The sequence below is a fragment of the Mus pahari genome, chromosome 2 (assembly GCF_900095145.1).
Source record: "Mus pahari chromosome 2, PAHARI_EIJ_v1.1, whole genome shotgun sequence".
Classification (NCBI taxonomy): domain Eukaryota; kingdom Metazoa; phylum Chordata; class Mammalia; order Rodentia; family Muridae; genus Mus; species Mus pahari.
Genome location: NC_034591.1, coordinates 107500045 through 107517304, shown reverse-complemented (window position 1 = coordinate 107517304; position 17260 = coordinate 107500045). Strand labels below are relative to the sequence as shown.

General features: G+C 51.3%; 1 protein-coding gene across 3 annotated transcripts in view; it reads right to left on the bottom strand.

Annotated features, from left to right (window-relative positions):
- Aldh1l1 (aldehyde dehydrogenase 1 family member L1) overlaps positions 1–17260 on the bottom strand; it is a 49577-nt gene that overhangs the window by 14499 nt on the left and 17818 nt on the right. For all 3 annotated transcript variants that reach the window (XM_021189191.2, XM_021189185.2, XM_029534781.1), the window contains exons 9-16: positions 15837–15928; positions 12876–13023; positions 11981–12100; positions 10895–11022; positions 6857–7007; positions 5987–6057; positions 3315–3420; positions 621–708 (exon numbers count right to left, since the gene is read on the bottom strand). In XM_021189191.2, coding sequence (XP_021044850.1) covers positions 621–708; positions 3315–3420; positions 5987–6057; positions 6857–7007; positions 10895–11022; positions 11981–12100; positions 12876–13023; positions 15837–15928 — 904 coding nt within the window. The remainder of the gene's footprint in view (positions 1–620; positions 709–3314; positions 3421–5986; positions 6058–6856; positions 7008–10894; positions 11023–11980; positions 12101–12875; positions 13024–15836; positions 15929–17260) is intronic.

Sequence of the window (17260 nt, the reverse complement as noted above, 5' to 3'; positions counted from 1 at the left end):
AAAATGGCTCAAACCTATAGTTCCAGTATTCAAGACCCTGAGGCAGGAGGATCACTTGAGTCCAAGAGTTTGAGACCATCTTTAGTAACACAGCAAGAGTCCATATTAAAAGATTTAAAAAAATGACACCATTCAATAAAGCAGCAAAAGATTGACAGAAGACAGAAAGTAAAAGGTAAAATGACAAATCCAACTATAGCAAAATGACGTTAACTATAAATGGATTAAAGCAGCTATTAAAAAGTGAAGAACAAGCCCAGAGAGATAGTTCAGCAATTAAGAACACTTGCTATTCAGATCTCACTGTGACTCCTAGTACCTACATGGTGGCTTACAATTATCTGCAACTCCAGTTATAAGGGATCCAGCACTCCCTTTGGGCCTCTACAGGCATTGCACACACATGTTGCATAACATACATGCAGGTAAACATTCATACACAAAACAGAAAACATCTGAGGAGTTATCTGAATGTCATGATCCTTTAAGCCACTGTGTCCCCCAGGGTGTAGCCTCCTTAACCACAGGCTGGTCATGGCCACTGCCCTTCCCATACTGCTTGGGCTATGTGTGTACCTAGATGCTCTGAGCCCCAGCCCTTACCTCCCCACAGTCCTTACCAGATCCTGGGAGGATGTTGACCACACCCTTGGGAATGCCAGCCTTCAGCGTCAGCTCTGCAAACTTCAAGGCTGTGAGTGGGGTCACCTGAATGGAGAACAGGGTAGGAGTCTGTGGAGAATTTGGATGCAGAGTGCAACCAGACCGCCCTTCATAGTCTTCTCTCTTTGTGCCCCAAGAAGCTAGCTTTCTGAAGCAGGAAGGAGCAGCTGTGCCTGGGGCAGCAGGAAGACCATGGGGAGGCCATGTTCATGGTCAACCATAGGTACTGCCCATACAGCTAGCATCCCCAGTGTCTCTCAGGGGGAATTAGGTCTTGTAAGCCCCCAGTCTGCTGAACTCTCCCACTGGCGCTCCTCAGCCAGCCCTGGATCCCTTTCCACCCCATGTTCATATCTATCCAATGTGTTTGAACTTATCATGGAAGCAGCGGCGTTCAATGGGACTGGCTAGAGGGCCAATCCACCATGGCTTGACTCCTCCAACCGGGTGACCCTCAGTAGTCCCTCAGCAGGAAAACTGCTGGTGTCAGCCTAGAAAAGAGGTCTCTGGTAGAACTGTACTGAGCACAAGGGCTCCGGTGACCAGCTCTCCATGCCTATGTGTAACTGAGTATTGCTCCATTTATGGACACCAAAGGGATGCCACTTCCCCCTCCCCCGGCTCCTATAAACTGTTGGGTCAGTGGTTTCTTCCAGTCAAGGTTAGGTCATTTCATACCCCACAGTGCCTTGGCTGTGATTCTGGGGCCTCAGTCCTTGTTAGGACCAAGTGTTCTGCACAAGGACAGGGATGACCTGAGTCAAAACAATGACCATGACTCTCCAGCAGCACCCGCTTGGCAGGAAATCAAAATCTACCTCAGAGGATTTTTGTCAAGCTTAAATAAGCTGGTACATGCAAAGTGACAATTTTTTTGAATGTGTTAGTGATTTCAGGACAGCCGGGAGGATCCTGTCTCAAAAAACCAAAAGTAAATAAAAATAATATAAATAAATATAATAATAAATAAAATAATAAATAAACATAATTAACTTGGGAAGAAAACAAGGTAAGGCAGTTGTGGGGATCTGGCCTATGTGTGTGAGGGGGGAGTATCTGGGGAACCCTGGCCTAGGATGCCTGTGGCCCTGGGCTCCATGCTCAGTGCAGAGTAAACTGTGTGTGCTGGCCCTGCCTGGAATGCCAGCACTCAGCAGCTGGAAAGAGGAGCTACAGCGAGTAGGAGCCAGTCTCAGGGAAAGGAGACCCTCTGAAAAATAAAATTAGAAGAAAAAAAAGGAATGAAGAAATAGAAAAGAGCCAGATGGGAGCTTGCTCAAGCTGGAGAGTGTGTGTGTGTGTCTGTGTGTGTGTGTTTGTATATGCATTTATGTGCGTGTTTGTATGTGTATGTGTATATTTGTATGTCTGTATGTGTGTGTTTGTATGAATTTGTGTGTGTACACGTGCGTATCTGGAACTGTAGACAATTGGCAGTGGCTCAGAGTGGGCACTGGGAACTTGGGACCCCTGGAATAGCAGAAAACTTCCTAACCTACTATTCTACCTCTCAGTCCATCCGTCCTTTTTCTTTTCCTCTGATATTTTATTTTCAGAAAACGACTTTACCAGTTTTTCTGACCCAATTGCAATCAATCTTCTTAAACAAATCACTATAAAAAAGTATTTCCAGGAATAAAATACAAATGGAAAATTTAACTGCTCAATTGCTGTTCTATTTCTGTATTTAGTTTGAGGAATAGGAAAAAAAAAGAACAACAACAGAAGGCGTTAAATACTGATGGAGAGGGACCCGGGCACAGTCTAGCATCCTCAGTGGGTTTTGTGCCGCTGCCCTCCAGACTAAAGTGCTTCAAAGACCCCAGAGAGGCAGCGTCTCCTGGGCACCGACCAGTCTAAAGATGGTATCTTGTGCCCGGTTCCTCCTGTGCAAGAGGCAAGCAGAGGATGAGTGGTGATCCGTGTACACGTGAGACTGAGGCTGGCAGTGTTGTCAGTGCCCCTGGGAGGTTACCTGTGGCCCCTGAAACCCCACCTCTACTCTCTCACCATCTGTAGCTCCTTGCTGAGGGCTGGAAGGTTCCGAAATCTCATTACCCACACTACCTCCTTCTGGGGCAATGGATCTCAACCTTCCTAATGCGTGGCCCTTTAATACAGTTCCTTATGTTTTGGTGATGCCCAACCATAAAATGACTTTCATTACGACTTCATGACTGTAATTTTGCTACTGTTATGAATCATAATGTAAATATCTGATATGAGACCCCTGTGAAAGGGTTGCTCAACCCTTAAAGGGTCCGTGCCCCACAGGCTGAGAATCACTGCTCTAGAACTTCTGGTATCTGAAACCAGATGAGAGACAAGGAGTCAAGTTTACTGACAGCATTGGCCTGCCCTGAGCATGGGACAGATGAGGGTGTGGATCCTGGGTGTGGATCCAGAATGGCAGTAGAAACCCTGTCCTCTGAGTGGTGGCATATGCCAACGCAATCTCCAGGCCTCCATTACTGGTAGCAGGACAGTCTTCTCAGCCAACCGCTCTGATCCCCCTCATGTGTCTCTCATCGTAAGTTGGCCTTCGAAGCACAGCTCCTCAGCGAGTGGTATGGGCGAAGGGACCTTTGTCTCTTGATGTGTTTCCCATTCCCTTCCTGGGACACAGCCTGGTCCAGAGAGTGTGCACTCACCTGGGCAGGCTTGATCACCACGGTGTTCCCAGCAGCCAGGCAGGCTGCTGTCTTCCAGGACAGCATCATTAAAGGATAGTTCCAGGGGATGACAATGCCACAGACCCTGCAAACAAAAGCAGAGGGTCTTTGTCCCTTTTCAGCCAGGCTGAACCAGAGTGAACCTGACAACTCCAGCCCCTCACCCAGGACTGGCTGCCACGGTAAAAGCCAGGCTTCCCAGGAAAGGCAATGGACCTGCGGAGCCAGCCCATGCCTCCAGTGCTGCAGTGCAGACTGGCTGGGATGGAGGTTGGTGTCTGAGGGGAGCTCTCTAGGGAGGAAGAGAGGTAAGGGTGGGTACAGTGAGCAGACACTGGTGTGGAGGACTGGTGAGGTCAGTCATCCTTGGGAACATCTGGCTCGGTGTATGAGCCTCACGTTCACACATGTGGTAGTGTAGACTCCGGGGTAGGTGGGTATCAGGTATGCAGACCACAGCCTAATCCTATGTGGCTCTGCCTCTCTTGGCTCCTGTGTCACCATCACTACCATCAGGAGGTTTCTTAGTTGGGCCCAGGTATTGAGAGGACATAGAGAGGCCAGTGGACAGGATGACTGTGAGGCATCTCAAGGGAGGCATGGTAAGTATCAGCCAGTCCCTGCGTGGAGAAAGGTCAGTCGAGAGCCTGTGCATCACCCTGGGAGTGGTAGAACACATGGGGGTCAGGATGCTGCACCCCTCTGTCCAACCTACACCCAGCAGAGTACAGGGTCTGGGTGGGTAGCAGAGCGCAGAGCCTGAAGCTGCTGGGCGCTGGTCGTGGGGTTTCAGGAGAGCCAAAGAAGGAAAATGTCAGAAGAGTCCCCTTGCCGTTGGGTGAATTGTGTTCCTTCCCCAAACTCACACCTCCAGAATCCCAAAGGGAATGGGACATGTTCATGGAGACAGAGGTCAGGGTGACAGTTCTGTAAGAAATGCCAAGGGCTGTCAGCAGTCACCAGCATGCCGCGCAAACTTGGTTTGCACACGTCCCCATGTGCTGAAGGGTTCCTGGCTGCCTGGAGGCGGGCAGCCTCCTATGCTGTGTGCTTCTGCTGAGCTGCAGTGCAGCCACAGGGGCCTAGCGGCCATGTGTCTCAGCCTTATTTGCGCATAGGACAGCTTCCTCCTCTAGGATATTTACAGCCAGAGGCTGCTCCCCTGCAGAGACCCCAGCCCCTACTGAGATTAGCTAAACCTGCTGCCTTATTCACCTGTATATAATGACCCACTTCCTTATATATTTAGATATTTAAAATAAATACACTGAGTTCCTTGTTTGCCGTTGGCCTGTCTCCATCAAAGAAGGTTCACCCAATCCCAGGATATTGTTTGTACGTGTGCTGCCATTTCTTTGTTCCCTGTTACCCCAGTTAGGTCAATCCCTAAGCCATGCAGGTCGTGGCAGTTCCTAGTGGCCGCTCTTGGTAGGAGGCCTCTTGTCTTTGATTTGCCCATGATACTAGCTGTCCTACAGTGCCTGAATCTTGCCTCCCTCCCTGCCTCCCTCCTCCCTCTCATTTAGGGACTTCAGGAGAATATGTTAAGACAATGGCAGTTTAAGTGGTTTTTTGTTTGTTTGTTTGTTTGTCTGTTTTTTGTTTTTGTTTTTGGAGACAGGGTTTCTTTGTGTAGCTCTGGCTGTTCTGGAACTCACTCTGTAGACCAGGCTGGCCTCCAACTCAGAAATCCGCCTGCCTCTGCCTCCCAAGTTCTGAGATTAAAGGCATTCGCCACCACTGCCTGGCAGTTTAAGTGTTTTTGATGGAACCCCTGCTTCTTCTATAGAGCCACATGCAGGCTCCTAAGTCCCCCATATACCTGTGAGGGATTTGTCATGTATGTGACACAGGCTTATGACCAAGATATCCATCCCAGCATGCTTTCTCTTTTCTGCTGTGCCCCGAGGCCCCTGTGGGAGAGACTAGGTTTTGCCCTGCATTCTATCTGCCTTTGCACTTCCCCTGCTGAGCTCTGCCCTGCACTGTCATCACGGTTAACCTTGCCTCTAACTTTGTAAAGTATCTGGGAACGGAGTAGGGAATCCACTCCCTGAATGTGGGTGGCAGCATCCACTAGGCTGGGGGCCTGGATGGAGCAATCGGCAGAACACAGGACTGCTCATATGTGTCATACTTCAGCAGGACCATTCATGACATCAGACTCCAGATTCTTCAGCCTGGAACTCAGAGTCACGCCAGCACCTCTCTAGGAGACTCCAGGCCTTTGGTTCTGCCACGTGTGGCTCTTGTTCTGAACCTTCCAGCTTTTCAGACTGAGTGTCTGTCACCCCAGCTTGCAGGTGGCCATCTGGCTATGGAGCCTCTGACGGTGGAGGCCAAACCACCTGGTCTTTTAATTAGAGGTATATTCTGCTGGCTCACTCCTCTGGCTAACACCAACTCATCCGTAATGGACACAGTTGCTTCACGATCATTTTGGATGCAGCCCTCCGTTTACTGCTGTGGCTCTGACTGGCAGTACTGTGCAGTTAAATAATGGTACAGTGGCCACAGCAGTGCCGGACAGAGCAGGTACTTTAGATATGAATGGCGTAGCCATCCATGGGTATATGCAGAGGATATTACACGCTGCAGGCTGGCGTATGGTATCCCAGAATGCACCAGCACACCCGTGCCTTGTCACTCACCCCACAGGTTCCTTCTTGGTCAAGGTCAGGTTGCGGTTGGGTCTAGCCTGGTTGATGGGGATGGTGGCACCCTAGAAGAAACACAGCAGCGTCACCAGGGTAGGGTGGGGCTAGTCCCATCCTTGGTCAGCCAGTCCCTGTAGGAGACCCGGGAGAAACAGGGTCTTGTTTAGGCACTGATTGTCACATGAGGAGCTGGTTAGGTGGCCAGAGCCACCAGCATTCACTAGACAGGGACATGACAGGGGTTGAGAGCTATCAGGCTGGATGAGCAGTGGGGGCAAAGCAACAGTTTCATTTCCACACAGCCCTCAGACAGGAGGCTAGTCCTGGCAGGGACAAGGCCTCATGCTCTGATATCTGGGTAAAGAAAAGATGAGGAGACCCCTGGAGGAGGCCGTGCTGCCCCTAGAGCAATTAGTGCTGAGGTGGCCCAGGGGGCCCAGGAAGAGGGGGCTTCAGAGAAGACACAAGGAAGCAGAATGCAGGTGGCGATGGCTGCCTTCCTCTCATGTGGGTATCATTGCATAGTTCTCAGCCTCTAGTGGGGAGGAGGAGCCTTGAGCATTCCTCTCCCTGGGGAACCTTCTAAGGCTGAGTACTTGATCCCCAAGGCAGGGTATATGCAAGATCTAGCTTCTCACCTTAGGAGGTGGGAGGACCCCCTAGGACCACATTCCACAGTTGATTCTCTCTTAGGTATTTCTTACTGCAACAGAAAGCTGACTGGCGCCCTTGTGAGACCCTAGCACAAAGCCGACCAGGAACACGCCTGCGGAACCTCGATTGGCTAATGTGTTAACCCACTGCTGCGGTAGCTGTCTGCACACATCAGAATGCACACAAGGGAGATGGGAGCTCACGGCCCACCTGGATCTTATCACACCAGCCAGCGAAGTATCGGAAGGTCTGGATAGACATGCCCACGTGCGTCTTCAGGGCCAGCGTGTAGACGGCCCCCGCGTCCAGGGCTTCAATGGTGGCTAGCTCTTCCTGGTGCTGCTCCATGAGATCCGCCAACCTGGCCGACAGCAAGAGAGAGGCAGGAAACCAGCTTAGGCCTGGCACTGTCTTGCCTGTTCTTTCAATACTGTTCTTTATGGAGTCGGGGACTCTGCCCTTCACGACCAGAACTGTCACTAAGACGTGCTGGCCACACTCTTCTGTAAGATGAGACAATCGTTTTCTCTTCCTGGACGAGTGTGAGAATGACATCCTCTGTCCCCACCTTTCCTCTTCCTTCCTGGAAGACCCACGGATTGACAACTTTACAATGTCCTCATGAAGTCATCCCGAAGAGGTGTTCACCTGCCTATGGCTGATAGCAGAGAGGCCACTGCCCTCGGCTACTCTTCCTGTTTTTGGATAGTTCCAAAAGAGAGGAAGTCCATCCAACCCAGTGGCCACTCAGTTCAGGAGTCATGTTCCTGAGGTTGACATCTGGAGCCATTAGTGCCCCCATTAGTGGCCCCAGTCCTGTAAGTAGGAGAGATGTATATGTGTGTGGGGGGGAGGGGCGGGAGGTGCTTCTCAGGCAACTGTGAATCTGCTCTTACCTGCATCTGGCTACCCTGCTCTGCTCCTGATGGTGTCTGTGAACAGCCTGGAGTTAATAAAGGTGTTCCCTCACTGACAGGAGGGTCTGCTGCTAAGGGAGCAGGCCTCAGCCTGGCAGAGGTTCCTGGGTTCCGAATGTTTGACTGAAGCTGTCTGGTCAGTTCCCACTCTGCTCCTGACAAAGTCACCGACAACCCTCAGGACCTCCATCATTTTCCTCTTTGCTTAAGACGCAGACATAATCTATGAGCAGATGGGTTGCCCTCAGGTCCCATACCAAAGTCATTTCAGGGCTCCAGCTTCCTACCCCTTTTTGCTGGTCTTGCCTGTCACTCAGGTGACTCAGGCCTCTGACCTGGGGACCTTGGCCAGGGGCACTATACCAAGCCAGGGACACTCTGCGGCTACTTCTTCAGTGGTGCCTGCCCCAGGGCGGCTGAACTGACCTGAGATGAGCACAACTGTCAGAGGCACACACAGCACCCTTGGAGAGTCAGTCTGGAACTGTTATGGTGAGCTAGCTGGGGTTATTATAACAGTGGCCACCAGGTGGCAGCAGATCATTTTATGGAACATGCTTCCAGATTAAGGCCCACGGCTGAAACCATTTCCAGCTCAGGGAAGTATGGGTCAATAGCTGACGCCCTCCTAAACTCTATGACTTCTTCGTGGAGTCTGGACACCTCAGCAGGCAGTGCATGGCTGACCTCAGCTTTATATGTCTAACGCCCTGGTCTGCACTATTTGCATGCAGCAAAGGGCCCCCGCTCTGGTTCCCTGCTGCTGGGCCACCTGGAATAGCTGGCTTCAGCAGCAGACAAAACCACCATTCCTACTGCAGGGCCACGCTTTCCTGCCAGCCTGGTGAGACAAACCCTGGTAGGCCTGCATTAAATGGAGCTCCACTTCTTCAGAAAGACTGCACTGCCCGCCCCCATCATTTCCCTCTTCACTGACGACACAGCCACAATCTATGTGCGAGTGAGTTGCCCTCCACAGTGTTGAGGGTCCTCTGGGACACTGAGGGAAAAAGCCAAGCAGACTCTACCGGCTTCCTCTGAGTCTGTTTGGCTCCTCTGCCCATTGCCTCCCGCTTCTGGAAAAATCACTCCCCAATTCAGAGTGTGAGCTAAAGCTGGGGGTGGGAGGATGGGGGGGGTGGCGACCATGCCAGATTAAAGATTTTCCAAGGCAGACTGACTGAGTAGAAGGTATGATTGTGGAGGGTTGGGATGATGCAGATCCCAAGCCAAATTCTCACAGATTAATTTTGGTCCCCTCATTAGCCACTCAGTGCCCACCCCTAGATCTGAACTAACAACCTTGTGACTCTCAGGTGGAACCTTTTGAAATGTCTGAACTTATCAGACCACTAGATCCCACCAACCCCTAAGCTAGGGATGTAATCTGAGAGCACCTGAGACTTACAGCAGAGATTCCCCCACTTTGCTGTGCCCCCCCCTAAGCCTGATGTGCTTACTGCTGTGACTTTTTCTTTAAGACTTATTTTTTTTTTTATTTTATTTCTATGTTTGTCTGGAGGTCTGTATGTGCGCCGTGTTATGTGCAGTGCCTTCAGAGGCCTCAGAGGACAAAAGAAGGGATCAGACCGCCTGGAATTGGAGTTGCAGGGGTTTGAGTTGCCATGTGGATGCTGGGAACCGAATTTGGGTCCTCTGCATATGCTCTAAACGGCAGAGCCGAGTGTCTGACTCTATTCTGCATATTTAAAAAAAAAAATGCCGGTTGTGGTGTGGCCGGAAAACCTTAGGAAGGGCTCTGTACTTAAAGCACTTGTCCTGCAGGTGTGAGGACCTGAGTCTGGGTCCCAAGAATCCACCTAAGCAGGCTCCCAGCATGCCTGTGGCACAGGCTCCCAGCATGCCTGTGGCACAGGCTCCCAGCATGCCTGTGGCACAGGCTCCCAGCATGCCTGTGGTACAGGCTCCCAGCATGCCTGAGGTGAGGCGGGAGACAGAAACAGGAGAGTTCCCTGAAGCTTGAAGGCCAGCCAGCCTGGCTTATGCAACTATGAAATAACAAGAGACCCTGCCTCAAACAAGGTGGAGACAGGGACTGACACTTCAGGTTGAGCTCTAATTTCCAGCCATGTACGTGTCACACACCTGAGCAAGCACACACACTAACACACATACACAGAATTTTTAAATTGTATGGAACTGCTCTCATGTCGGAACATGTTATTTGGGGCAATCTGGATCTGCACTTCCCAGCCATGAGCACTCCCGTTAGTGTTTTTGCCACTTTGGGAAGGAGAGCTGTTTTGCATCTACTGGGGGCACTGTTGTGTCCCCTGCACCATGGCCTAGGCTCTAGAGGTGCAGGGTTTTGTGTAGACCCCTTTATAGCTGCAACGTTTGGTCACAAACTCAAGCAACCAGAGATCCAAGACTGTAGGCTTGCACTACATGGAGAGGCCCCTTCCTGTTACTAAGACACATTACTACGAGGAAGATGTTGCCTAGAAGAGGCTCAGTGGCTAAAGCCCTTGCCATGCAAGCCTGACAACCTGAGTTTGAGACCTGGAGCCCACAATGGGAGAAGACTGATTCAGGAAAGCTGTCCTCTGACTTCCACACACACAGTGTGGTGTATGTATGTATGTGTATGTATGTATGTATGTATGTATGTGTGTGTGTGTGTACGTATGTATGTATGTATGTGCATGCACACATGCACACACAAACACCACACACACACATATGCACACACATATACACACACCATCAACAAACACACTATATAGAGAGTACACACCATACACATACTACACCACACATACCACAAACACACACAGATACACATACCACACACCTCACACCACATACCCCCCATCACATATATACTACAAACGTAACTCCCACATACATTATATATACATATACACACACACCACACACATATACACCCAGTTCTTGACACACACACACACACACACACACACACACACACCATAGACCATACACTATAATTATAACAGTTTTTAAAAATACTGAAAGAGGAAGACATGACACCAAGAGATTGCAGTGGCTGGTAGCCAGGCTGAACAGTGACAAGCAGGCCCAGACACACCTCCCCTTTGTTGGCACCTCGGCCTGTGTCCCCTCTGGAGCACAGTCTCACCTCTGCAGCTTCTCACTGACCCCACCACCTTTCCTCTAAGGTCACAGCTAGCTGTGGACACCTCACCTGCCTTTCCAGGCTCTCTGAAGACCTTATTGCTATAGTGCCCAGGCCACTTCCCACTGTGGGGGAGCCTCTATAGGGTTCCACCCTGCCCCTGCTCCTAGCTGAAGGTGGTGAGGGCGGCTGATGATTTCTGATCCTCACCTGTATAGGAGCCGGCCCCGGTCACGCGCGTTTATCTTTCCCCACAGTCCGTTCTCAAAGGCCTCCTTCGCTGCCGCCACCGCCTTGTCAACATCACTCACCTGAGCCAGGGACACCTGGCAGATGACCTGTGGGAAGGACAGAGCCATGGCAGCCTTCTCTAGCCCCCTGGCTTTTCCTGAAGCCACTCAGAGGCAGGCACAAGGGGAAAGTTCTGCCACTGATGAACAGGGAGGAATCAGACAGCAAAAGCGGGCAGGGCCTGGAGGTCCCTGCACATCCCTCTCACATTCCCACGGAGCCTGAAGGGACTGATATCCCAGCCGCATGTGAGGGACTCCGGCAGTCTAGTGCTGTTGGCAATGGCAGCTGAGATCCATGAGCACGGTGAGCTGAGCCATGTCCCAGTCCCATTCCTGGCCCGATAGGTCCTATGGGAACCCCAGGGGCTGGGCAGAGAAGCGAGACTAGCATCTCCTTGTAGGCTGCGATGGACAGACAGCCTTGCCCTTCCCACCCAAGGCCCCCAGGGCCTGGGAGGCAGCTCTATCCATGTCGCACTTGCAAGGTTGTCATCCCGAGGGCACCTCCCACCCTGCCAGCCCCTTGGACTTTGCTTTGTCACCTTCCCCCTAGACGGCCCATTTTAAGTTTCTCTATTTTCTGTGGACTGAGTGGGTACCCGCAGATGGAAGGTCCATCCCCGTGCCAGGTCTTTTTTCTGAGACCCTCATGTGTGATCTCCCGCGTTATCATATGCATTGGGCATGACATGAGAGATTCACAGTCAAGAATGTTTGGCACACAGACTTCTGTTTGAGGCAGACTTGCTGACGGTGGCCTCCAGACAAGGGAGATGACTGGCACATGGACGGGAGCAAGCATCTTAAGCATCCTTGTTCTATAAAGCAGATGCTGCTTCTTCAGGGCCTTCCTGCCCCCTCTCATCCCTCTCCTCATCAACCTACTCTACTCCACTCCTGTGGCCTACAATGAAGACACACATCCAGCACAGGCCCCTGGCCACTGTCTCTAGAAGGCAGGTTGGAGGAGGGTGGAAAGAAGGGGGGGCCGCAGGCTGCTCACACTTCCATCCGTTGGGTTGATGGAACTGTAGGTCTTAGCGCCCTCAGCATCCACGAACTCGCCGCCTATGAAGAGCTGGTAGGGCATTTGGAGAGTCAGCTTGTTCACTGCCTTTTCCACCTGGGAAGGAAGGCATAGTTACAGTGGGTCCCTCACACACAGGCATCTGTGATACCATGCATGTGACATCATGCATGACCAGAGACTCACAGACGGATGTATAGCTACACAAAGGCCGGGGTTCCAGGAACTTCCCTAGACAGTAGGGCCCTGAGTTACGGTAAGGAGGGTCAAGGTACACCGGCCAGGGCTGGAGTCCCAGGTCTGCCAGATCCTTAGGAGACCCAGGGCTGGGTGGGGGGGAATTCTTGGTGGTATCTTGCTATGGGCAGCAAGATCCTTTTACCCTCTGACATGTTGCCTGCCACTCCTACATAACTTCTTCACCCTGAACTCAGGAGTCCCAGGAACACCAGCCTGTCCTGAAGTCTGTTCACTGGCTCTTTGTCCACGATCTATCCTACAGGTCACCTGGAGTCCACCCTGGCCACCTGTACTTCCCCAGTTTTGTTCCAAAACATGAGGTGAACAAAGTACCCAGAACCCCCTCCTCTGTGGATGGTAGACTGGCCAGCCGCCCTAAGGGAAACCATTTAGGAACTTTCTCGTAAATGGATTTATAGTCACAGTGGCACCTCTCCTTGCACAAGCTGAACACACAGAGTCAACGACTACCCGCCTCACTGCGAAACAGGACTTTTCCATACTCTGCGCACTGGGCAGCAATGTCTCCTGCGGGAGATGTTATCCCGGACTGGTGAAACTGGAGGATGAGGGCCAGGCTCCTGGCTTCCGGGTGCTCAGGTACCCAGTGGCGTCACAGGGGAGCACTCACGTAGTTAATGACACACTCGCTCTCGCCGTCCTCCCCTCTCAGCTTCCTCACAAGGAGCTGGATGAAATCCCCGAAGGTGGTGGCCATGTAAACATCCTCATTTTCTAGCTCCAGCCCGTCACACAGCTCCTTCACCTCCTCCACCAACCTGCGGGGAGAGAAGAAGGACGGAGAACCTGGCAGAGGCTCAGCAGAACCTGTGCACCCTGGGTAAGAGGAGGTGGTGGGTCAGAATAATCACCTAGTGGGGCTCATGAACCTGGCCTGGTGTGGGGGCCTAGGCTGCGGTTGAGGGTTGGTCTGTTGCTATGCTAAATTCTTTTTTTTTTAATTTATTTTTTTATTGTTATTTTCTTTATTTACATTTCAAATGCTATCCCGAAAGTTCCCTATACCCCTCCTCCCCGCCCCTGCTCCCCTACCCACCCACTCCCACTACTTGGCCCTGGCCTTCCCCTGTGCTGGGTCATATAAAGTTTGCTATGCTAAATTCTGCCTCCCAAGGCCTGGATGCCCCAATATGAGTGGGTTCTCACGTATAGCAGCTTTTGTTGTGCAACTTAAACTATTGGTTTAATGAAGATGCCTACAGCCTGTAGGAGGGCAGAAGAGAGAGGTAGGCGGGGCTTCAGTTGGTTTCCAGTCTTGGGGTCAGAGGCAGAGACCATGAGGGAGAGAAGGAAGAAGGAAGAAGTCACCCCAGGGTAGGTAGATCATGAGCTCATGGCCATTCGGGCTGGTCTGTTTGAGTAGGATCCGCCCAGGCAAGCCTTATCTCGGGATTACTGATGGGGAATTAGATAAAATAGCACAGAAGGTTGGTATCTGTCCAGCTCTAGTGCTTTAAGGTTTACTATAAATATGAAGGTCTTGTGTCTTTTATTTGGGAGCTAAATGATCAAGGGTGGGGGTTGAAACACCCCAAATAATGTTTACTGCAACAGGCTGTGGATGCAGAAGGCGTTGGTTTCAAACTCTCTATTGGGTACTAACCAGGTACTAAATGGTGACATTGAACAAATGGCTGACTCATTTACACCTTCAATTTTATCATCCATAAAACAGAAAACAATAATAGAACAGCTCTCTCAAACTTTGTTGTGACTGTGGAAGACAGCACACTGAGTGACAGCCATAACTAAAGATTAATAATAACCTTCAAAGGACACAGACCGGAGGAAGTATGTCCAAACCAAGCATATGATAAAGGGCTTGGGTTCAGGGTATTTAGAGAACCCAAACCCTAGAAAACAAAATCCTGTTAGAAATGGATTGAGCCCGGAGGGATATTTTACCAGAGCTGCAGTGCAGGGCAGATCTGAACCCAGTGAAGTACCCAATGCCATTAGGGGAATGTGAGCAACAAGGAACCAGGTCAACAAACTTAGGAGAGAGTGCTTAAAAAGACAAGGGCAAGGCCGGGCGTGGTGGCGCACGCCTTTAATCCTAGTACTCGGGAGGCAGAGGCAGGCGGATTTCTGAGTTCGAGGCCAGCCTGGTCTACAAAGTGAGTTCCAGGATAGCCAGAGCTACACAGAGAAACCCTGTCTCGAAAAACCAAAAAAAAAAAAAAAAAAAAAAGACAAGGCCTGGGCCAGGATGCAACTGGGGCTGGGGGAGGGTGGATGGGCTGAGTACTCTGTCTGCTTTAGGGCTTGGATTCCGTCCCCAGCATCATGGGTCACTGGCTAGTTTTTGTGTTTGTCTGTCTGTCAATTTGATGACAAAAGCTACATTTGGCAGTGGCTGGATGGGACGCACCCCCAGTAGTCTCCCACATTTGAATACCTGGTCCCCAGTTGGTGGGGCTCTTTGGGGAGGACTAGGACGTGTGACCTTGTTGAAGGAGGTACGTCACTGGGGGCAGGCTTTGAGGTCTCAAAAGACTCTAGCCTTTTCTGCTTCCCGTTTATGGCTCTCCACTGTTACTGCCACCACACCTCTGCTCAGCCACTGTAGACTATCATCCCTCTGGAACCTAAAATAAACCTCCCTTCTATAAGCTGCCTTGGTCACGGTGTTTTATCACAGCAACAGAAAACCAGCCAGTACTCTGGGAAGACGAACCTCAACTGAGGAAATTCCTCCATCAGATTGGCCTGGAAGCAAGTCTGTGTGGTGTTTTCTTGTTTAAAAATTGAGCCGGGAGGTGGTGGCGCATGCTTTTAATCCTAGCACTTGGGAGGCAGAAACAGATGGGATTTCTGAGTTCGAGGCCAGCCTGGTCTACAAAGTGAGTTCCAGGACAGCCAGGACTATACAGAGAAACCCTGTCTCAGGAAAAACAAAAACAAACAAACAAACAAAAACCAATAAATGAATAAATAAAAATAAATAAATGATGTGAGAGAGCCCAGCCCACTGTGGGAAGTACCGCCTCTGGGCAGTGGTCCTGTGTTACAGTAATGGAGAGAGTGCTCAGCAGGCTGAGCAAACTGGAAGGCAGTGGTCCCATACAGCCTCTGCTTCCTTCAGTTCCTGCCTCCCGGTTCCTGCCTGGAGTTCCTGCTTAGGCTTCCTTCAGTGATGGAATATGACCTGTAAGCCAAAGAGGCCCTTTCCTACCCACATTGCTTTTGGTCATGGTGTTTACCACACGTGAGCCCAACTCCCTGATCTGCAGCAGCCGACATCAGTCAAGGGTTAGCAATGACAGCCGGGCATCTGCAGCCAACATCAGTCAAGGGTTAGCAGTGACAGCCGGGCATCTGCAGCTCAGTCAAGGGTTAGCAATGACAGCCGGGCATCTGCAGCTCAGTCAAGGGTTAGCAATGACAGTCGGGCATCTGCAGCTCTTCTGGGATGAGAGGCCAGCTTGGGGGCAGACATTTAGGCCTAGCGTCTATATCTGATGGAGGGCCCTTTCTGATCTCATGAATGATACACAAATACAACCAATGGTGGCTTCAATGGGGCCACAGCAGATACTTGGAAGGGACTCTCATACATCCCTGGACTCACCTTACAACATCTACGGATGCTGCTCCTGACTTGAAGAAGTCTGTAGAGTCTTCTACCTCTGGGACATTGGGCAGGATTCGCATCCAAGAGCTCTGGAAAACAAAGGCCATGAAAGACAGAGATGCTGGGAGAAGTAGGGTGTGGTTCTCACTGTTGGCTGAGGGCTCCAGCTCTCTCTGTGGTCTTCAAGGCACTGTCTCTAAGGCCCAGAGTGGGCCACAGCTTTGGCCACTGTGACACTAGGCTGCTGGCCTCCTGTACAGTGAAGGCAGTGGGAAATGGCTGGCTACCAGGAAGGCTCACCCCTGGCCTTGGTGAGGCTGTCAGTGCTCCAGTGTTCCCGGCACAGGACTCACATGACAGCATGGAATGCTTATGATGGTGAAGGCCAGACACAGTGATGGCCTCATGGACTTGTCTGCTCTGAGATACTGGCTGGCTAGCACTCCTCTGACCTGTGCTCTCTGAACAAGCTGCTGGCCTACTGGGCAAGTGAGGGGTGCACAGCAGCCGGCACCCCCAGTGGTTGTGGTGCACAGCAGCCAGCATCCCCAGTGGTTGTGGTGCACAGCAGCCGGCACCCCCAGTGGTTGTGGTGGGAAGGCTGTTCCTAACAGATGCCAGACTGAACTACCCAGTTGTAACATCCACTGGGACAACTTTCACCCTGTTGCACAGGACTCCACAACAGCCATTGTAAGAAAGCATCTTTGGCTCAGAGCCTGTGGTCCAGCTGGTCCAGTGACCCCAAGCAGGCTCAGAGGCAGCTGCTCCAAGAATATTCTGAAAAGTTCTTTATTTAGAGGGAGGGGTTAAATCCAGCAAATGTGGAGCTGCTCCCTCCCTCCTCTTCTCCCTTCTTTCTTCCCTCCTCCTCTCTCTTCTTCTCTCCCTCCTCTGTCCTTCTTCCCTCCTTCCTCCCTTCCCTCATCCTTTCTTTCCCAGACATTTAAAGTGCCCAGCATTCCTAGGGAAGATGCTTGCTCTCTGCCATCCTGGACCACATGGCACCTCATGACTGTCTTTTGTAGAGTCTTTAGTGTTATAACACTGGTCCCAGTTGTGACCCACCTCCATTCAGCTCCCTCTTTTGTTCCTGGATCATGGCAGATGTGACTTCTTCAAACAGTGATGTCCCTGCACCTGTGCTGACCCTGCACCTGTGCTGTTCCTGCTCCTGTGGTGTTCTTGCACCTGTGCTGACCCTGCACCTGTGCTATTCCTGCACCTGTGGTGTTCCTGCACCTGTGCTGACCCTACACCTGTGCTGACCCTGCACCTGTGCTGACCCTGCACCTGTGCTGACCCTGCACCTGTGCTGACCCTGCACCTGTGCTGACGCTATACCTGTGCTGACCCTGCACCTGTGCTGACCCTGTACCTGTGCTGACCCTGCACCTGTGCTGACCCTGTACCTGTGCTGA